Source organism: Diabrotica undecimpunctata, chromosome 8, assembly GCF_040954645.1.
Source record: "Diabrotica undecimpunctata isolate CICGRU chromosome 8, icDiaUnde3, whole genome shotgun sequence".
Lineage (NCBI taxonomy): Eukaryota > Metazoa > Arthropoda > Insecta > Coleoptera > Chrysomelidae > Diabrotica > Diabrotica undecimpunctata.
The window spans coordinates 117,647,907-117,671,598 of record NC_092810.1 but is presented as its reverse complement, the minus strand read 5'-3'; the positions used below and the strand labels follow the sequence as shown (position 1 = coordinate 117,671,598).

Below are 23,692 nucleotides of genomic sequence, written 5' to 3'. Positions count from 1 at the left end.
TACTTAAATTTGAAGGTGCTACAATACATGCTAATTTTATCATTTTTTCAATGACGACACCTGGATGAAGACTGTAGTCATTATTATTGTCATAATAGAATGACCAAGATTTAAATCAGCGTGCAGTGTTCGTCTTGATCGAGCGGTGCTGATTTGAACATTTTGCACCCTTTTTTTGCAGTTGTTAAATTGTCTCAGTCTAACGGGTTTGAGTAGTACGTAGGCAATCAGTTTCTAACCTCACTTCTCATTGTTCAGATGATTTAGACGAACGGGTCTCAGAAGCATGTACTCGAAGATTTTCTAGCATCAATGCTCGTTGCTCGTCCGATTTTGAGGCTCTTAATGTTCTTTTCTTCTATGCTTGAGGTGTAGATCAGCTAATTGCTTGTTTTGAAGGCACAAATGCACTAGAGCTTGAATTTATTAGCTGTCAAGCTATTCGAATCTCACAATAAATCCAATATAATTGAATCGGCTTTTCACACAGTGATGGAAATGTTAATATTGACGGTGATTACCAATTCGCTGAGGAAAATTTGAAGTGAAAAAATTAGCATTTGACAATTGTTCAATACGATTTAAGTTCCACTCACGATGGTATCCGATTAAATTCAATTCGATTGAGTTATTTATCTAAATTAATTTAACTCAGAATAAAATGCACAAAACTATTCGAAAAACGCTCTCAAATCAGCATGAACTGTCATGGAAATATAATTATGAAATTCATTGGAATGACCGTGGCGCCATCTGTCGAAAATTGTTCGTACTAACTTACTACAGTTAACAGCTTCAGAATAATATGGCACTGAACAAAATTCGTTATATTTAGGCTTAACAAAATAAAATATTGTAATAAACAACGATATGAATATTATTTATGTAAAAAAACAGCGATCGATATATAAGAGTAATTGTAAAGGTAGTAGGAGAGGGCAGGGTAATGGCGTAACCTTAAGAGATCATCATTTTTTGTGACTTAATTTTGAGATGAAAGAAATATGTAACTATGCTAGCGATGTAACATCTAAGTTTTGACGTGACAAAGTCTTAAATTAGGTTGTGGCTCGGAGTCATTCATGAAAAAGTGTAACGCCCGCTCACGTCTGTTACAGTGAGTCACCGAACGAGAGAGAGGCCCGCCGGACCGGCGAATGCCTTGCGTCTCTCTCCCACTCAAACATGATCGGTCCGCTGCGCGCGCAGCACTAGAGAATTAGGCGCGTTGAATCGGTGCGTGCTTCCGTGCTTGTGTCTCTGTCAGTGTTGTTCCGTCTACCGATTTTTCGGTAGATCTACCGAATTTGATTCCTATCTACCGATCTACCGAACTGCCCCTTGAATCTACCTAATTTTAAAACAAATATCACAATGACTTGAAAATAAATTCAGATAATACAATTTATCTTTTTATTTCTGTTACCATCAAAAAACTTTTCAGTGTAACCTAATACTTGGTATTTTTAATACGTTTGTATTAAAATTCATTTGATACTTCCCTATAGTGTTTAAAAATATATTTGCAAAGATGCAAAGAAAGCGAAATACCCCGAGATTCAAGTTCGTAATTTTATACCTAATAATAACATATTGTATAAACATCATTCCGTAATCATAATCATTCACACACGTCTCTTCAATTCTCAAAGAATCTCAAGTATCAAGTGATAAATTATTAGCTAAATGACGGTTTGTGTGCTGTCGGTTTTCTTTGACTGCCGACTTAATCCATTAGCAGATAATGGTTGTTACATCTATTTGAACCAGAACGTTTTAACTTTCTGTAAATATTATGACCTATAACTATTTCTCAAAATATTATTAAACCTTATTTGTATCATAATAGCTGATGTGAGCATTTGGTCCCAATAATTTGATTCTTTATTTATTAAACAAAATTCAATGAATTATGGTTATTTCTAATAATTAGTTCAGCATAATTATTTAAGGTCTTTAACTTTTGAACCATTAAGTCGCCACCATAATGGGAAACTTTTCTATTTTTAGTTTTATGGAAAAAAGTTATTCTTTCTAAAAAGTTCTGAATGATCTAAAACTTAGAATACAATCATCAGATATTAAATTTTTTTAGTGATATAGGCAGTTTATAAAAAAATATGAATTTTATGTTCATATTTTTTGACAAACCTCGTGTATATGGCTCAAAAAATTTAATTGGTGATTGATTTTAGGTTTTAGGTCATAAAACTAAAAAAAAATTCCATTATGGTGTTCACTTAATTGGGCGCACTGTATTATAATATATATATATATATATATATATATATATATATATATATATATATATATATATATATATAATTTACGTCATTGCATATGATCTACCGAAATCTACCGAATTTTGCCGAAGGCATCTCCCGATATTGGATAAGCTCCACGGAACATCACTGGTCTCTGTCTTTCTCGAGCGTTCTTGGCGTTCAAGACACATTACAGCAGAAACACTTCCTTTCATTTCATATTTCTCCTATCATCGTCCTATCCTCAACAAAATCACTCAAATAGAAATTAGTTAAGTTTAAGTTTACATGTACAATGTTTTAGTAAACAAAATATATTTATATAGTTAAAATTTGTGCAATTCTTATTTTCATTCAATTCCTTGTTCCTATTGTGCAATTTAATAATATTCATATCAATAAATATTCTACCGAGAAAAAGACGTTGTCACGTAAAATCTTTGCCCCTAAAACCGACTTTACAGGCAACCGATTTTTTTAACTTAAATTAGCTTTCAGAAATTTTTCATTCGCCTTGATTAAGCGACAATAAACGCAACACTTTTTGTGTAACGTGAAGGTATTGCTCCAGGCCTAGGGGGCCTGGAGCAATACCGGCGCGACAATAATGGCGCGACCTACTTAACTGAAATGATGGATAAAACTCCTCTATAAAACATGTTCTAAGCAAATATCTTTATTGAAATTTTATTTGGAAACATAAAAACATAATATTGTAATGAATGATAAATGATAAACATAACCTAAAAACACCCTACTATTCTATTCACAGAAGTCACAAACATAATTTTTGGCAATGTCTTTTCCACTGCATTGAGAATGAGCTCATTTCGAGCAAATTGTACAGCGATACCAAAGTTCAGTGTCTCCAAATTCTCTACAAATTAAACATTTCTCCTCATCGGCAAATACAGTGGGTAGGGAGATATCATCATTAAATCATCATCAAAAAGTTTGTCATCATCAAAATCCTGTGACGATGTTTCGTTTCACTGATTACGCTTTTTACTTCAACTCCCTCTTTAGCATCCTGCAGGATATCTTTTATTTGTGTCGAAGTCAGGATAATAGAATGTTGTTTTCTATCCTGACCTTTTTGTTTAGGATCGGTCCTGTTAGTTGGCATTGGTAAAATGTCGAAAATGCTTTTTGAAAAATCTATTTTTCCTGACGATGTCCCCGGTTGACTACGAATAATAATCTAGATACCATTGAGTTTTTCAGAATTTTCTTCTTTGTCCTCAACAATTATTTGCTCTATGACTAAATCAGCAGGAGCAAAATCTTCTTCACTGAATTTATCTGGTTGAAATGGAAAAATCAAGTAGCAATCCATAGCAATCCTCAAGTAATTCAGCTTCGCTGAATATCGGAGCAATATCGTATGGAGTGGTTTTTTTATAAAAATTTGTTTTCCTAAAATTATCACACTCCTTATTGAACGCATTCTTAAGAGGCCCGTAGCCTCTAACACATCTAAGGGCTAAAGTCTGTGCGAGGAATGGGGTGGAAGCGACACAACATGAATGTGGTTTGAACGGCAAATGCCATAATATGGCAAAGAAATATGGGTTCCATGATTATTCATTAACAGAAGGACAGGGTCCTCTTCACTTGACTTAGTGGTTCTCTGGACATGTTTTAGCCAATCTAAAAATAAATCTTCGTTGGACCACCCATTATGTAAACATCTCTATAAATGGCTTTAGGAGGTCCTCCTCACTGCAACAAAGGTGACATCCGTTTCCTTGGATAAATAAACATTGGGGCGTATATATTCCTGGGGCGTAAAAAACGCATTTCCGACCCAATCTCGGCTTACTACCATCGTTTGCCTTTAGACTATCCCTTAATGTTGTTCGGGGTATGCCAAACATTGTAGCTGCTTTTTTTTTGCATGACACCATTTTGGCGAACTGCTTCAATGGTATTTTTAAGGTTTTTCTTCCTCCACATAGCCTTTTCTGTTGTTCTTTTACGTGATCGTACCATCTGAAAATTACAAAAAAATACGTTGTTAATCTTTCATTTCATTAAGAAAATACGGGGCAATACTGTCATGGCGGCATTACTCCGAAGTAAAGTGACGGAATTACCCCTCGAGAACAACATGGTGGATATATCACTACATACTACAAACAATAACCAAACATTTAAAAGCAATCTCACCGAAAAGTATCTAAGGTATCATATTATTAAAGGACATATTCAACAAACCAATTAAAAACCGTATTATGACATTTACCTCGAGTTATAAATACGGCAGAAGTACTATAAGTAGAAATATGAAACTATAACGGTTTTACCGATATTCGCACAAACTAACCTTAAAAGCGGCAATAGCTGTACTGATCAAAGCACGCTTAATCGAAAGCTATGTATGTCTCAGCGTTAGTCAGACGCGTACAGGACTAATATTTTTTGAAAAATACTCGGTGTCGGAATTGCCCCATATGACGGCATTACCCCGTCCTCCCCTATTCTCAAGGAAACAAAAAAATATATGTTTTAAAAGTGGATTTTGTAAATGGTTAATTTAAATTACTACCTAATATATATTAGTATAAAAGCAAAATAATTTGCAGCTTCTTCTGTCGTTACCCCATGGAGAACTGACACATGGGAAGAGTTTGACGAAAAATCTAAATATGGTGATGATAATCCCAGCAACCTTGTACACGAAGAACTTAACGTGGATGCATCTGACAAAGCTACGGTGGGAGCATTACTGAAACAGCTGTATACAAATACCTCATTTCTTGAAGACCGAAATGCGTTAATTCAGGTAATGTATTTATTCAAAATATATTAAAATATAATAAAACTATCAGTTTAAATTGTATTCATCAACATAATACATTTTGCTTAATATTGTCTAAATACTTAAGATGTTTAATACTAATGCCATTCCATTTGATTCTTAAATGTCGTTATATTTCGTTTTCTTTCATTTAAATCGAAATCTATTATCAACCTTCAGTTTCACTAAAATAGTAAACGATATTTCTAATGAACTGTTTAGTACTGTAGTCCCTCAAATCTGTCACATTTTCTTTCCGTTTAGCAGGTTTTGTAGCTAGATATTCTTGTGAATTATTTTAATCTGCGTTTGGTAACATATTCGCTTCTTGAACTATCTTTTCTACTGTGCGCAAAGACATTCCAGTAGCTTCGCTCACACGTTGTTTAATATTGGTTTAATTATCTTCAGAAAAAAATGTTTGTATATTTTTAAACACTTTTTACACTATTCTTTTGGATGTCAATGTCAATCCGATCTCTTTACTCGCATCACACTTCTCCATCTCCATTCGATAAACTAGTTCCTAACACGCGCATTCGCATCTTTATTTATAAGGCTCTAAAACATAATGAGACTGAATTATTACGAACTCATTCCAAATCCAGTTATTAGAAAGTCTCAAAAAAAAAATCGGTTGCCTGTAAAGTCGGTTTTACGGGCGAAGATTTTACGTGACAACGTCTTTTTCTCGGTAGAATATTTATTGATATGAATATTATTAAATTGCACAATAGGAACAAGGAATTGAACGAAAATAAGAATTGCACAAATTTTAACTATAGAAATATATTTTGTTTACTAAAACATTGTACATGTAAACTTAAACTTAACTAATTTCTATTTGAGTGATTTTGTTGAGGATAGGACGATGATAGGAGAAATATGAAATGAAAGGAAGTGTTTCTGCTGTAATGTGTCTTGAACGCCAAGAACGCTCGAGAAAGACAGAGACACAAGCACGCACCGATTCAACGCGCCTAATTCTCTAGTGCTGCGCGCGCAGCGGACCGATCATGTTTGAGTGGGAGAGAGACGCAAGGCATTCGCCGGTCCGGCGGGCCTCTCTCTCGTTCGGTGACTCATCGTAACAGACGTGAGCGGGCGTTACACTTTTTCATGAATGACTCCGAGCCACAACCTAATTTAAGACGTTGTCACGTCAATAATTCTTGCCACTTCTTTCTATGTTCCTAATGACTATATAAATACGGTTTTAAACATAAAACAATCTTCGTAAAAGCAAATTTCATTTATTGTTTAATTGAGTAGTACAATATTTTGCGGATTTAAATCTAAAATATTCTTCTTAAATTGTTTAATATTGAAATGCCTCTGCGTTGTTGTTTCTATTGTATACACGCTTATAAAATAGACAAACTTCTTCTTCTTCTCGTAGCAATTTCACCCGGGGTGGGTTTTGGCTGACTGCACAACTTGCTTCCCTCTTAAACGGTCGTCCATAATAGTTGGGTCAGTGGGTAGCCCCATTGTTCTTAGATCTCACCATATATTGTCTCTCCATCGCAATTCGTGGATGTCCTAAGGGCCTTCTTTCTGTGGGGGGTTCCTCCCATATTAACTTGGCAAGGTGATTATTAGGGAGTCTATGGACATGGCTAGCTCATCTTAGACGTTGGGATTTAATCTCTTGGACTATATCGCACGCTCTATACATTTAATGTTAAGGTTGCTATTAATGTCGTGATAAGACCCAAAATATTCTTCTGAGGATTTTCCTCTCAAAACATCAGTTTTCTTTTAGTTTCTTCGGTCAGGGTCCACGTCTCAAACCCATACATGAGCAGCGGTCTAATCACCCTTTTATATATTCTAATTTTTGAGGTTCGTGTTAGGCTTTTAGATTTATTAGTATTGTGGAGGCTGTACATACATACATTTGTGTGCTACCCGAATTCTTCCTTTAATCTCTTCCGCGATATCGTTATCTGCAGTGATTATAGTTATATGGGTCTATTGTAATATTTTGCCCCATTCTATCTCGTCCCTTTTGTCTGTTGATGCACATCAAAAATACATGATGTATTTGCTTTTCTCTTCATTAACCCTTAAACCAGTTTTTTTTTGCCTCTACCTCCCATTTATTAAAAGTCTCCTTTACATTGGTGACTGTGTTTCCCACAATGTCAATGTCATCTGCATATGCTGGTAGTAATTTTGGTCCATTTACTGTCAGTAATTCTATTTTAAGTTATGCTGCTCTTACTACTTTCTTCAGGATGATATTAAAGAGGAGATGTGACGTGACAGTGCATCTCCTTGTTTCAGGCCGTTGCTTATTTCGAAAAATTCTGAGAGTTTGTTACCTATCTGTACTCTGGATCTACAGCTATTTACACATAACTTAACAAGCTGGATAAGTTTTTTTGGAACTGAAAGTTCTACCATTGCATTCCACATCTGATTCCTTTTAATGCTGTCGTACGCCTGCCGGAAATCTATGAAGAGATTATGGATAGTTCTATTAAATTCCATCCTTTTTTAAGCAGCTGTCTTAGAGTAACGATCTGATCTATGGTCGATCTATGTTTTCTGAAGCCGGCCTGGTATTCCCCCATGAAATTTTCTATAAACGCTGTCAGCCTACTTAACAAGATGTTCGATAAGATTTTATACGCCGTATTAAGTAGGGGGATGCCTTTATAATTAGAGCAATAATTGGTTTAGTCTTCCTTTTTATGGATGGGGATTATTACACTTTCGTGCTATTTTGTTGGTATTTTCTCTTCGTTCCATATAAGTGTTATTAGTTTGTGTATTTGTCTATGTAAAGTTTCTCCTCCGTACTTAAGGAAATAAAATGCCGTACCGAACAAGCAAGACAAGCTTTTCTTAAATTTAAACCGCTACTTTGTAACCGCAACCTTTCCTTCAATCTCCGTTACAGAATGGTTAAGTGCTATGTATGGTCCATATTGTTATACGGCATGGAGACATGGACGTTGAAAATATCTTCCATTAACAAGTTGGAAGCCTTTGAAATGTGGACCTTGCGAAGAATGTTCCGCATACCATGGAGAGATAGGGTGAGAAACGAGGAAGTCCTAAGAAGAGCAAATACTGAGAGAGAATTGCTCAACTTGATCAAGGCACGAAAGATTGGATGCCTGGGCCACATCCTGAGAGGGGAAAAATACGCAATCCCTCAACTAATTATCCAAGGAAAGATTGAGGGCAAGAGAGGAGTAGGTCGCAAACAAATGTCGTGGCTGCGAAATATAAAGAACTGGACAGGCGTAACTAACACTGGCGAACTTTTCCATGCCGCAAAAGACAGACGTCTGACCTTAAGATAATTCGCCAACGCACTATAGGTGCACGGCACCATAAAAAGAAGACTTAAGGAATTCAGCCAGTATATTGTCAGAGCCTTGAGCTTTTCCGTTCTTTAATTTGTTAATTGCTTGCAATGTTTCATCTATTTTGGGGTCCTCTACCAGTAGGTCCACCTCAAAATATATATTTTCTGCATGTTCTTTATCTTGTTGTATGTTTAGTAAGGTCTTGAAATATTCTTGCCATTTTTGGAGCAGTACTTTTTCATTTATTATTAATTCATCATTTTTTCTGGATACAGACACGCATCTAGGTCTGAAGCCTTTCTTTTCGTTTGACACTGATTTGCAAAATGCTCGACTATTTGACTGTTGCCTATTTCTTTCCATTTCTTCATATTTCTGCTGTTCGTACTTCCTTTTTTTCTCTCTAATTAATTTTCTTGTTTCTCGGCGTAAAGTTGCATAGTTTTCTTTACTTTCTGCTGTTCCTTGTTAAAGCATAATGTTTCTCTTTATCTTTCTGTCGTGTAGTTTTTCTTGACATTCTCTATTAAACCATTTCCTTGTTCTTTTGCTGCTTTTTCCTATTATTAGTTCTGCTGACTCCGTAATTGATTTTCCCATTTGTTGCCAGAGCCTTTCGACATCATTGCTTTGGACTACTGTATTTAGATGCTGTTTAATTTCTTGTTTGTAATTTTCTCGGATTTCATTATTTTGCATTTTCTCGATGTTCCACTATCCCAATGCTTCGTTGGCCTTAGGTTTCTCTGAAGATATTCTCAACCTGATTTTTGCTCTTAATAGGTGATGGTCTGTATCTCCATCTTCTTCCCTGAGGCTTCTTACATCTAGCACATTACTTTTATGTCTAGCATCGATAATTTCGTGGTCAATTTGGTTCCGCGTGGAGTGGTCATTAGAGATCCAAGTCTGTTTATGAATGTTTTATGTTGGAACATAGTAGACTTTACAAGCATATTGTTAGTCGATGCTAGCTCTACGAGCCTTTGTCCATTGTCGTTTGAGATATTATGGAGGCTGTGTTGTTCTATTGTCGGTCTTATCGTCAGATTATCTGCAAGTCTTGTTTGGGGATTTTCTCAACCGTTATTTCGAGTTGTTTATAGAAGTAATCTTTGATATGTTCGTCTTTATCTTCTGTCGAAGCATGTGCGGATATAATTGAGATATTGTACCATTTTCCTTTCAGTCTAATATAACAAAGTCTTTCACTAATGGGCGTAAAACTTAGAATACTGTTCAGGTATTCTTCTCGTACTACGAAATCTGTGCCAAATTCGTGTTTTTAGTCTAGTTTCCATTGTAGAAAATGACCGCCTTGTCTATTTATATGTTTCCCGTGTCTATCCACCTTAGTTCTTGTATTGCCGTAATGTCCATTCCTACTTTTTCTAACTGTTTTATTGCATGTATAGATGCTCCCGTCCGGTACCAACTTAGAACATTCCATGTTCCAACATTCAAAGTCCTTTTCCATTGCGATTGTCGTTTTTCATATGTATCTGTTCGATTCCGAGGCAAACTTGCAGTTTTCATAACAGACTGTTTTTTATAAGGGCAGGTTGTTGGCCTTCCGCTAAACTCTCCTCCTTTATCCGGGCTTGGGACCGTCAAGAAAGACTATTAAGCTACTCGATCTACCCAATAGTCATTTTAGGCGGAGGTAAAACAGACAAACGGTAAACATAAATTACAGACGATATACATTTAACACAGTGGGTGGTGGGTACGAAAAAAAACGGAATACAAACTCCAAGTATGTTCTCATGAGTATGAGCATAACATGTAAGTTTGTAGTCGGTTTCATATGAATAAAAATATTTTGATGTAATGAGTTTCTGCTCACAGTACATTGCATGTGCCTGGCCGGCTTTAAGCCGGCCACTGACGATACTGCGATGTCGTTCGACAAAATCGTCGATGATATCAATTCTGCAGTACTGCATCATAGAAACCAGTTTCTCTGTGGTAAAATTGTAACGATTTTGTTAGATGTACGGTCACAGACCATTAAAATGTTTGTCAAATAGTCGAATTCGATAAAATTGAATGACGTCGCAGTATCGTGAGTGGCCGGCTTTAGAGTAGATACTCTCTATTTATTTTTTAAACTTGTCAGAGCCTGTTTAATAGTCTTCGGCATAATCTTGCATTGCCTTTTATTTAAGGAATTAATCATCACGTTGTCTTATTGTTACAATGAGTGAAAGCAGTGAAGATGAAAATAATAAAGGTTGCGAATCCCAAGTGGGATTTGTGTATATGTTACGTGATTTCCCTATACTTTTGTCCAAGTCACAAACACCAGCTGTCCGACTATCAAAATCAAAAGCACTTGAAGCGATGAAAAAACAATGGGAGCTTAATTTCGGTTAACAAATAGCGACAAGTCAAATCTACAAAAAAATTAATAACATGAAATAGAGACTCAAGAAAAAAAAGATATTAGTAGAACTGGAAATAAGAAAATTGTTGTTGAGATTTTGTTGGAAATCATGGAATTCGATACAAATCCAGTACTTACAAAGATACCTGGTAATGTAATATTTACAAATAAAAGTATTGTATGTTGCTTAACCTCTGGTTACCTTTGAAATTTTGTCAGAAAAGGACAACACCAAAAAAGTATGTGTATTCTTACAATATACTAAAGTAAGATTATGTTTAGAATCATTGGCCATGTATGTGATCGGCCAAGGATTCGGCTGTCGATAATTGACACCTGGGGGAAGATTTTATGAAATATGTTAAAACACACGAAAAAACCAACAATTGATTTTAAAGTAACTAGAGGTTTTTTAAATGAACACATAATATAAATAATTAATAATTAATGATATAAATAAGGTAGCCAAACTATATTTAATCTACAAAGTTATTTAGAACCAAAAAATTAATTTCTGTTAAAGCCTAGGTTACTTCATGTTACAATTTCATACTAGGAGCATTGTCTGTCGGTACAGAACAAACAGACTCAAGACAAGACAGTAGTCATGAAGATAAAATCCGCAGACCTTCTGTTTCTGCAACGGGTTCCACAAATGATGATACTACTACCACCTAAAAAAATATATCCACCAAAAAAAAAGCAACCTATTGAAATTGATCCTCTTAAAAACGACTTTTAAATACCGAACTACAAAAACTAGTTTTGCTAAAACAACTGAGAGTTTTGGAAATGGAGAAGCAAATACTAAAGAGGGAGCTAAATCCTGATTTAAGTGAATAATCTACTTCAAATAATAATAATAGTATTATTGATAGTGAAAACGAAAAAACTTATGTTAATATTTAAAATTTAAATATTTTTTTTAACTGTTGCATATTAAAACATGTTGGTTTTAAGAAAAAATGTTAACGATAAAAATTATAAAAGTTTTGTTTTGTATTTCGACTTTTACTTGCCTCAAGTTAGAGCAAGAACGATTTCGGCTAATTCAGATCGCCTTCGTTACCCAGTTTGTCTAATGTCATATTCATCTTCTATTGGACACGGATCCGGAATACCTTGTATTGGGGACTCCATTAAATCTAGTTTATTATTTAAATATTTTGCTACATTTTTTAACATAAAACAACATATAACAATGTTTGAAACATTTTACATCGACAACCAAACTTTATATTGAAGCATCGGAAATCATTGTTTTAGCAAATCGCTGTTTAAATTCATTTTTAGCAATGTTAAAAATTTGTGAGTTGCTCCATATCCATGAATCATGGACAGATTCTGGCCATGATGCGTCTATGCTTGTAAACCACTCATCTGCATTGCAAGTGGCTTGAACGTGGATACTATGATATCCTTTGCGATTGATATATTCATCACCATGAAGAGGTGGTCTTTTTTTATGTGGGTGCAATCGATCACACCCACGGCACATGGAAAAGTGTACTTTGTTTGTCATCTTTGTTTAACTTCTATTATATCCGCCGGAGTGTGTTGAAAAGTTATCCAACGTGCGCATTTTTCTATTATCTGGTTAGCAACTTACGTCACAACCTTAGACATAGTAGTTTGATGAACACCAATATCTTCTCCCACTCCTGTTTGCAACCCCAGATCACCTACATATCTTATACATATTTGTATTTTATCGCTTACATAATAGCCCCAACTCTTATCTCTTCTGATTCTTCACTCAAAATGTTAGTTAAAATCCACTTAACATTTTCTTTATTAAATCCATGTAATACTTTACAGTCAAGATCACACGTACTTCTTTTTGGTTTATAATATTTTTTTGAATGCAAATTAAACATGAACTCAGCCATAGCTTTGTCACGATAAAACTGAAGTCTGCTAACTATTAGACTCCAAATTTATGGAATAGATTCTTATCCTAAAGAGCATAAAGATATTTTTATTCATATCAAACATGAGAATATTCTCACAATAAACTGTACATAAAAGTACCTACTCAAGCCGGATATCTAATTCTGTTTTTTATTCATGCCACGTGGAGCATTTACAACAAAATTTGGAGTATAAACTAAATTCTCATTTTCATTTATAATCCCCAGTATCTTTTTCGTGTTATATCCAGAAGCAAAATGTAATAAGGTTTTTAAAAGAGGCTTTAATACACAATATTGTTTTTTTTTCTTTTAACAACTTTCAAAGAAAAATATATCGATATTTATTATGTTATTTTTTACTTGTATCTATCTTACTTGTATATATCTAAGTTAAATTATTTTTATTTTAGTTTAACAATGACTACTTCTTTGATAATGGAATTATTCGTCAAGCAGATTTGACCTCTAAATATGCACCGGTATATCTCTTCGAATTTGCTTATACACCCACTAACAATATTGGTGAGTATTCTTTTGATTATTACTACTACATAATACTACATAAACTATATTTTACATGTATAAATAGTTAAATAACTTGCTACAGTAGAAAATTAGGGTACCGTCGAATTAAAGCTAGAAATCAAAATTGACGTTATTGATACCAACAATAAATTCTTGAAGATCAAATTAAGTCACTTTATTTTATTTTGGATTGACAATAATCTACATCAATTAATAATATACTTTTCTATACAGCATTATATTGTTGTAGCAAAGAAGCATATAGACCCAGTGACGGCCTGTATAAGTAGTTTTCTCCTACTAGTCAGCAGCTTCAGGTAGACGAGTCGGTAGGGGTAAGAGTAATCCCTTGTCCTAGAGGCGAAAAATTATCTCTAAAGGTGGATAAATAAAAAATGATTAACGTCGTTGAGATAAGGAAAGCAACGGGAAACTACCGCATTAACGATCTCTAAGATATCCCTAGAACAGTCATCGTGGCAATGATAACAAGAAACATAAACAGAAATGATCACGGTAATCGGAATCCTAGATTTGGCAGAAGAGGCATAAACTACGAGGGTCACAGGTCCTCTCAGATCATCAGAATGAGAAACCTCTGTGATATACTGAAGAAAAACCTATACACTCTGCAATACAACTTCAAAACAATACAAAAGAGTAGATATGTGAAATGTACGAAATCTATAACAACAAGGAAAAGCTAATAACTTATCCAAGAAATGCAACGCTTAAAGATTCTTGGATGTAGTAAAGTTAGATGGCCTAACAGCTGCAGATCTGTAATAGACAACTACGTGTTTGATTACTTTGAAGACAACACCCCACAAAATCGCAATGGAGTAGCTATTATGATCAACGTATGAACATAAATGCCGTGTTGTGCAATATAAACATCATTACAGCATACTTTCCGACATCTAATAACACAAAGGAATGAGTTTTTCAATTAATTAGACAAAACACTAAAAGAAATCAAAACTGAGGAAGTTAATATTATTTTAGGTAATTTAAATGCGACGGTAGAGAATGAAAGAGATGGAGAAGTAGTAAGTGAAGATGTACTAGGAACACATAATAGAGTTGACAGTAAGAATATAGTAAGAATTCAGATTGACTACATCATTATAAACCAAAGATTCCGTAACACAATAATATCGATTAAAGCCTACCCAAGGGTAGATATAGCAAGTAATCACAAAAATAAACCACCAAAACACCTAGAAATAATTTAAGACTAAAAGAAGCTGATCTCTGTCAACAGGTCAAAAAAAAAATACACAAAGAAAGTCAGAAAGTAGACACATAAAAACAACTTACCGTTACAGGAAAGTGGATAACGTTAAAGAAGTTTCTGAGGAACATTAAACAACAATCGGATCGTGATACATCCCTTAAAAGCAGAAACAATCAAACAATACATCAAAGAAGCGAAGGAATTGTGACTATCAAGAAAATGTGTAAAAATAGAAAGATTAGAAAAACAACATTAGAAAAAGAGGTATTGGACATATAAAAGTGCAGGGAAAATAAACAAATGGAAAAAATATATAAAAAAAACCATTTGAAGACGACAAAAGATTGGAGACAACAGAACCAAGAGGTAGAAATAATTACCAAAGAAGAAATTGAAAAAGCAATAAAACGTATAAAAAAAGATAAAGCCATGGGACTGGACGATATACCTACCGAACTCTTAAGATTATTAACGGAGAAGCACATAGATTTACTAGTAGAATTATTCAATGAAATTAACTATACCGGAAAAATTCCGAAAGAATGGCTAAGTTCATTCCAATATCTAAGAAACTCAACGCAATGAAATGTGAAGAATATAGAACGATCATCATGATGAACCATGCTTCAAAAGTTTTGTTGCAAGTGATACATGTATGCGTCTACAAAAAACCAGACGATAGAGTAATAGGAAACCAACTAGAATTTAGAAGAGGCTTTGGCACTAGAGAGACATTATTCACTATACAAAAACTCATAGATGGCTGTCGAGATATCATCTGTGACATATTCATATGTCTAGTTGACTTTGAGAAAGTCTTCCACAAAATTCAACACAGAAGGCTTGCAAATATATTACGGAGCACTGAAGTAGATGATCAGGATTTAAGAATTATTACAAATTTACACCGATGTTAGAAAGTTATAATACGAGTAGACTAACAAGAATCTAAAGAGATATATGTAAGAAGAGGACTACGACAAGGATGTGTTCTATCCATCATACTTTTTAATATATGCTCAGAAGAGATGTTTAAAAAGGCACTATAAGGCACTATAAAAGATATTAATTAAGGAATATCAAAGGAACACTAGTGAATAATATCAGATATGCAGTCGATACAATACTTCTTGTGGACAACAGTGAAGTGCAGCAAATTTTTGTAGATCACCCTATACAGTACTGTGAGAGATATGGAATGGTTCTGAAGACAAAAAAGAAACAAAAATCATGATTTACAGTAAGACCAAGACAAAGGACGAAACAATTTACTTTAAAGGAAAAGCTTTAGAGAAAATACCCAAATACAATTACTTGGAATTTGAGCTAAATAAACAATGGGGCCGCAGCAATAAGATAAGAGCAGTATTGTGCAGTGGAAAACTGGAAATAGAAATTAAAACTAAAGTATTGAGATGCTAAGTACCCTTTATATGGAGTTGAAGCCTGGACAAATACGGACGCAACTGAAAAAAAATTCCCGTCTTTGAGATTTAGTGTTATCGAAGAATGTGGAAAATATGATGGACACAACACGAAACAAAGACGGAAACATTAAGAAAGATGAAAAAGGAAAAATAAATACTCAACACTATAAAGGAAAGAAAAATGAGCTACATACTAAAAAATGAAAAAGTTATACAAGAGAAAGTGAATGGAAAAAGAGGACCAGAGAGGCGACGCATGTCCTGGTTAAAACATTTAAAGCAGTTGAGTGAGAAAACAACAATAGACCTCTCCAGAATACTACAGACAGAGTAAAATAAAAGAGGTAGATAATTATAATAAACAAAATAGCAAAGAGACTATATTATGAAAAGGAGCCAATATTACATAATTATAGGATATAGGAACTTACGTCAGGTAAAAGGTTACAATATTCTCTACAAAGACAACGTGGTTCTTTTCAAAAATTTAAAAAATAAAATGCAAAACAACTTAACATGGAAGGAGGATATAGAAAGGGTAAAAATGTAAATAAATATAGAAAAAACAAAAGTAATGAGAGTTAACGTGAAGCAAATAAGTGACCAAGACATAAACAAAATTAAGTTCAACGCAGAAAATTTAGGATAAGGAGGATATGGTGTTAAATGTCGAAAACATGGATGTTTAAATAGCAAACAAAAGAAGCAAGACAACTAAAATATACAGGGTGTCCAGAAACTGTCCTGACAAATAAAGATCGGAGATTCCTTAGATAATTTTAAGACAATTTAATGCAAATCACCTAGTCCGAAAATGCATCCTAAGGGAGCTAAAGCTCTTTGAAGATGGCGCCTTGTAATTAGTTTTTCCTAAATACCTCCATAACGCTTTCATTTACAAAAACTGAAACCGGTACGATTATTTATCTTCTACAGCTGAATCGATTTCATAAATTGCTAATTTCTAGTACCGATCATAGGCGTCGGTTTTGGGTAAGTCAAGGGTTATTTTAACGCATAACTTTTTAGTTTTTAGCTTGTAAACATTGGTGATAGTGGATTATTAAATTTTCAGGTATTATAGTACTAAAAGGTACCCTTACTCTAAGTCGATAGGATACACCGTTGTCCAGAAAAATCGATTTAAAAATTTTTCGTTTTTTAGTCATGAAAGTTAAATTAATATTTTTTGCACTAGTTGGCTTTAACCTATCAACAGAAGTATAACCTACGTTTTTCATTGTCAAATTGTAGTCAGTTCGCGAAGTTTATCTTATAGTTGTTTACTTTGTGGCATTCAAATATAACAATTTCAATTCAACAGAAATGGTTTTTACTAACGAGGAATATATTGATATGCTTTAGTTTCTATCGAAATGAGGCGTGACGATAGATCCGCACCACGTAGATACCCCGAAAAATTTCTCTATCGTAAACTCACTTAATATTTACAGCTCTTCCTCAACATTTTCTTCTTTATGTACCATGTCCTTTCAGAACGTTGGTTACCATCATAGCTATCTTAATTTTATTCACTGCCACCCTAAATAGCATGCGTGTATCAACACCATACTAATCTCGCAAGTTCTTCAACCATAAGGTTCTTCTTCGTCCTGGACTGCGTTTGCCTGCTATTTTTCCTTGCATGATATTTTGTAGCAACCTATATTTAAGACCTCTCATTACATGTCCAAAATACTCTAGTTTTCTCTGCTTGATGTTGTTTATGATCTCAGTGTGTAGTTTCAAATCTTCTCCATCCAGGAAACTTTTAAAATTCTTCTAAAGCACCACATTTCGAAACCTCAAGGCGATTTAGATCGATTTTATTTACAGTCCAGGACTCGACACCATAAAGTAAGACCGAGAACACATAGCAGCGAAGTAGGCGGATCCTCAATGCTAATTTTAGGTCTCTATTACGTAACACCTTGGACATCCTTCTAAAAGCCGCTCTAGCCTGCTCTATCCTAGATCTAATTTCGCCGTGACTTTCTGCGTTACAATTTAATTGCTGTCCAAGGTAAACGATTTTATCTACTTGCTCAAGTTTGGTATTATTTACTTATATATAAAAGGTTTTATATGCTGTTGTTTACTTATTACGAGTATTTTGGTTTTCCGTATGTTAAGATCCAGATCTGCCTCCCTACAACTCTCAACGACACTATAAAGTAGCGTTTGCAGATCTTCTTAACTAGAAGCTACGAGCACTGTATCGTCCGCGTATCGCAAATTATTGATGACTTCACTGTTCACAAGTATTCCTTCTTGTTTTTGTAACTGATATTGTTTGAGTTCAATATGAACATCTCTGCCGTCCAAGCCAATGTCTTTTAGAGCTTCGATCAATATAGAGTGCTTAACACGATCAAATTCCTTTTGGAAGTCAATAAAATAACAGTATATATCTACAGATATATCTCGACATTTTTGAGCAAATACGTTCATTCCAAATAGTGCCTCTCTCGTTCCAAACCCGTTACGGAAACCAAACTGTGTGTCATCCAGGTATTCCTCGCATTTATTGTAGATACGACCATTTTCAGAAAAATTTTCAATAAGTGGTTTAACAAACTGATGGTTCTATAATCAGCACAGGTTTTTGCTGTTGTCTTCTTAGGTAGAGCTATAAATAGTGAATTAGACCAACCATTAGGTAGTTGTCCGCTAGTATAAATGGTATTGAAAAACGAAGTTATAGCCTCTAAAACACTGCTATCATTTATAAACTTGTATATTTCAGTTGGGATTTCATCAGGACCAGTCGCTCTGCCATCTTTTGATGATTGTATGGCTTTTATAACCTCAGAGCGTGTTATTAGGGGTCCGTCGCAGTTAGTAATATCGGGAGATGAACTACTCTTATCGTCTTCGAATAGGTTCGTGACGTAATTTTCCCATTCTTTAAGTTTGTCCTCTACTTCAAATATTACTTTACCATGTTCATCCTGTAGCAATGTAGTTTGCAGATTGCAGAATATTCGAGACTTTCTTGATAATCACTGCGAAGACCACTGGTTTGGAAGAGGCGGTCCAGTTGCTTGGCCATCAAGGTCGCCGGATTTTAATCCTTGCGATTATTGTGTTTGGGATACATAAAAGGATTTATTTACTCCATTCCGATACAAAATCGTGTACAACTCTGGCTAAGGATACAAGATACTTGCAACGAATTTAGAAATAATTTTATACTTTTTGCAAGAATTCGGAGTTCTTTAGCAAAAGAGCAAATTTATGCATAGAGACTAATGGTTATTGAGCATCTTTTATAACTATCTACTTTTGATACTTGTTCTTTTGCGTTAGTTTTGTTCCATCGTAATAAATACTTTGTTTTTCAAATTGTGTTTCAATTTGATTTGTTGCTTCTTTTCCCAAACATTTTTTACGAATTGTATGCTGTGTTTATTGAAATCAAAGAAAATTGAAAATAAATTAATTGCCTATTAATTTAACTTTCATGTCGAAAAAACGACAAATTATCAAATCGATTTTTCTAGAAAATAGTGTATCCTACCGACGTAAAGTAAGAGTACCTTGTAGTACTATAATACCTGAAAATTTAATATCTAGTATAACGAATGATTAAAAATTAAATACAAAAAAGTTATACATTGAAATAACCGTAGACCTACCCAAAACGGACGCCTATGACCGGTACTAGAAATTCTCAATTAATGTAATCGATTCAACTCTGGATGATTAATCATTGTACCAGTTTTGTGTTTCTAACTAGAAGCGTTCTGGAGGTATTTAAAAAAAACTAATTACAAGGCGCCATCTTCAAAGAGCTCTAGCTCCCCTAGGAAGCATTTTCGGACTAGGTGAATTGGGTTAAATTATCTTAAAATTATCCGAGGAATCTCCAGTCTTCGTTTATCAGGAGAGTTTCTGGATACCCTGTAGTATGCACTAAACAAAACAATACCAATGATACAAGCTAGAGAAAACTGGATGCTTAACAAGAAAGAGGAAGCAGAAATAAATGCAATGGAAATAAAGCATACTAAGAATGTAGCCGACAAGGATAAGTGGGACAGAGTGAGCAGCAACGAAATAAGAAAGAGCATTGGTCAAGAACTAATCTTGGTCAAAATCAAAAAGAAACAAATGAATTGATTCAGTCAAGTAGAAATTGGTTCGGTCACATAGTAATTGGATCGGTCACATGGTAAGAAATGATCAAAGCGACTGGTAAAGAGAATAATAGAAATGGAAAATTCAATGCAAAGAAAAAGAGGTGGGTCAAGAAAGAAGTGGCTGGACCACATAGAAGAATATGGAAGGGAATAAGGAAAAATCGTTGAGGAGATAAAACAATAGAAGAGAGTAGAAAAATAAATAAATAATAAACAGGAATCACACTCTGATTCCAGAAAGGGTATCGCAAGCAAATTTATAATTATTTTAGGCCCGCCTTTATTTATAAAATAATTGCCACCTAATTGTTTAAATTTCTGTTTATATCTTGTTTAATTTTAAATAATCCTAATTGTCCTCTGCGACCGATAATGGGCTGTGTAAATGTGTAAATTAAGATATTTAAAAATTGTGTAGCTTATATTTATTGGTAAATTAATACACGCATTTTCTATTTTCATTTTTACAGGTGTTGAACACACTGAAGAGTTACAATACATGTGGAAAGGTGACACCGACAAATATGTCAATGATTATCAACCAATTTATAGACATGTTGTCTGTAAACTTTGGAGTAATTTTGTTAAACATCTGTAAGTATTAACAGTAAAGACGAAAATATCATTTAAGTACTCTGTTCCTCGAGTATTAGTGAAAAGTTATATCTCAGTTTATATACTGTACTGACAGAGTATATATATATATATATATATATATATACAATGTGATGCAAATGTATGGAATAAATTCATTATTTCAGAAACAGGCGACTATTAAAAAAAATCTTAAAATACGTCAATTTTAATTTTTGAATGACCATCAACTGATATATATGTGTTGGACATTACGTCATCAGTGTCGACGTATTGACGTTATCGACGATTTTTTAAATATAAATCGAGGTCACGCGACAGCTCATTTGAAAGGTCTATAGGGTTCACCAAAATTATGAACTTTGTTAAGTAACATGGAAGTATCATAAATTCGTGAATTTGTAAAATAATATAAGTCAAATTTTTACTTTTCGAGTTTTTGCCGACATTAATAACAGCATTTACAAAAACGAAACTAAGAGAAACAGAACGAATCAAGATTTTATTCATGTTTGATTATGAATATAGAGTGAGGACTCAAGCAGAAGTTCGTAATTTATTTAATGCTAAATACCCCAATCATGAACCAATTTCACAATCAACAGTAAGTAAAATTGAAAAATAAAATTCGAGAAACGGGCCGTGTTAAAAATCTTCCCATAAATGGTAGAAAATCAATATCCGAAGCCAAGAAACTGGACGTTGTACTGGCGTTTTAAGAAAATCCCTATACCAGTACTAGGTAGGTCGCACTAGATAATAATGTCCACCAATCAACTGTTGTAAAAGTGCTAAAAAAGGAGAAGTGTCATCCATACAAAGTACATCTGGTCCAGGAGCTATTAGAAGATGACTTTGATAGAAGAATCGAATTCTGCGAAACCTTTATGAAAAATATAAAAGAGATCAGGATTTCATACAAAAGGTATTTTTTTCTAATAAAGCGTGTTTCATGCTGAACGGTCACGTAAATCGCCAGACATATCGATACTGGGCAAGTGAAAATCCAACATTGGATGGAAAAGTATAGGACACAATATCCCGAGAAGGTGAATGTTTGGGCCGGCATTATAAACAATCAAATTGTAGGGCCATATTTTTTTAAAGAATACTTAACTGCTTCTCGTTATCTAGAATTTCTTCAGGATTATCTGTTACCACAATAGAAATGATTTGTGGTACCAACATGATGAGGCTCCCCCACACTACGGCGTTGAGGTACGAAATTACCTTAATAACGTTTTCCCAGGTAAGTGGATAGGTAGAAGGGCCTATCGAATGGCCACCAAGGTTTCCAGATTTGACTCCGTTAGGCTGTTTTTTGTGGGAGCATTTAAAGAGCAGAGTGTATAAAAATCGACCGAAAAATATAAAAGAGCTGAAGGAGCTCATCAGAACGGAAACTGCACAAATAACACCTGAAGTCATCGAAAACGTTAGGAAAGAATTTATTGCTTATATTTCACATTGTATTACTGCTCAAGGTTGCCAATTTAAACATTTATTGTAATTTAATTGTATTTAAGTAAACATTTATTTTAAGTTAATTGTATTAATAAACCAGCAGTTTTGGTTAACCCTGTAGAAATAAATATTCAAATGATTATATCGTTGCAAAGGCGATAAGAAGACCTTTCAAATGAGCTGTCGCATGATCTCGGTTTGTATTTAAAAAAAATCGTCGTTTACGTCATTACGCCGACACTGATGACGTAATAATGTCCAACACATATATAGTAGTTGATGGAAATTCAAAAATTAAAATTGACGTGTTTTAAGATTTTTCTTAAAAGTCGTCTGTTTTTGAAATATTGCATTTATTCAATACATTTGCATCATACTGTATATACTTATATTTACAAAAAATTATACAGGGAAATTTACAATATTGCAGTGATGTTATCTTAATTTTTTTTAATGCAATATTCTGTATTGAATCGAATTTTTAGATCATTCATGACTAACAGACTCCCCTAAGGTAAGGTCAAGTGAGGTAATTGTGAGACATTATTTAAATATTTTGAGGTTTGATGCCTAAACGGCAATACCATTAATAGCGAAAAACATATTTATGTGCTGAAATATATATAGAACCATCTCAATATGATCAATTTTTCAATAAAGTATTCACTTTTTTAAGACATATTTAAAAGCTTTGTTTAAGTCAGTAAAATTGGATTGTGGAGAAAGTGAAATGGAATGGTACAAAAATTATACACAAGGTATAATTAAAAAATTGTTTTTTTTTTTATAAAAGAAAGAAATTGCAATGTAGGTATAATAAAACAAATATTATTCTGATGGAAATATAGAATAACAAAAATTTAAGGTTTGTTGAACATTGTAAGAAGATCTATTTTAACTATTAGTGACTTCTTTGTGCGTTCTGTCCCACTATGGGAAGTCAGGTTGGAAAGCATCATTACTACGTCTGTAAAGTCGACCTCATATATATTTCTCGATTTAAAAGATATTTAAATAAATTGCCCTTACGACGAAGATAAGAAACTGCATGGGAACTATTATCTACCGATTTAACATAAGCAACGTAATATACAACCTTCTTTTTCGTAGGAAATTGTACGAGTATGTAGTCGTCCTCCTTAAAATCGGATATATCTAGATCTTGATTGGGTTCCATTTCATTCTCCACAATATTGTTTAGTGTCAAATTTTCCGTGTCACATCTTCATAGATTTCTTCAATCTGCTCGTCTTTGTTGTTACTTAATATCGCATTTTTCTTGTTGTTGGTTTTTTCTCGTGTACCTTTCCTATTTCAGTTTTAGAAATAATTTCTTGCATGTATTCAAAACTAGTTAAAACTTCAACAGTTCCATCTACTTTGCGCCTTTTTTACGGTGCTGGAATCGTTTTTTATCCTTCCCCAATAGAAGTGCCTCAAAAGAGGTAGGAATTTGATTATTGTCGACTATTATCACTTGTGCTGGAAACGGCTGGAGAAACACTAGATGTAGATTCTGACGCAGAGAATGTTATTAAAAGGACTTTATTTAGGATTAAAACGATTAAAAGAAATTTCTTGTTGGTCGACTGTACTTTCTGCATTATAGTACCTATT

General features: G+C 33.9%; 1 protein-coding gene across 1 annotated transcript in view; it reads left to right on the top strand.

Annotated features, from left to right (window-relative positions):
- Window positions 1–23,692, top strand: part of LOC140447908 (cocaine esterase-like) — a 103,928-nt gene that overhangs the window by 75,162 nt on the left and 5,074 nt on the right. The window contains exons 8-10 of the mRNA XM_072540831.1: window positions 4,850–5,049; window positions 13,097–13,208; window positions 20,488–20,611. Of these exons, the coding sequence (XP_072396932.1) occupies window positions 4,850–5,049; window positions 13,097–13,208; window positions 20,488–20,611 (436 nt within the window). The remainder of the gene's footprint in view (window positions 1–4,849; window positions 5,050–13,096; window positions 13,209–20,487; window positions 20,612–23,692) is intronic.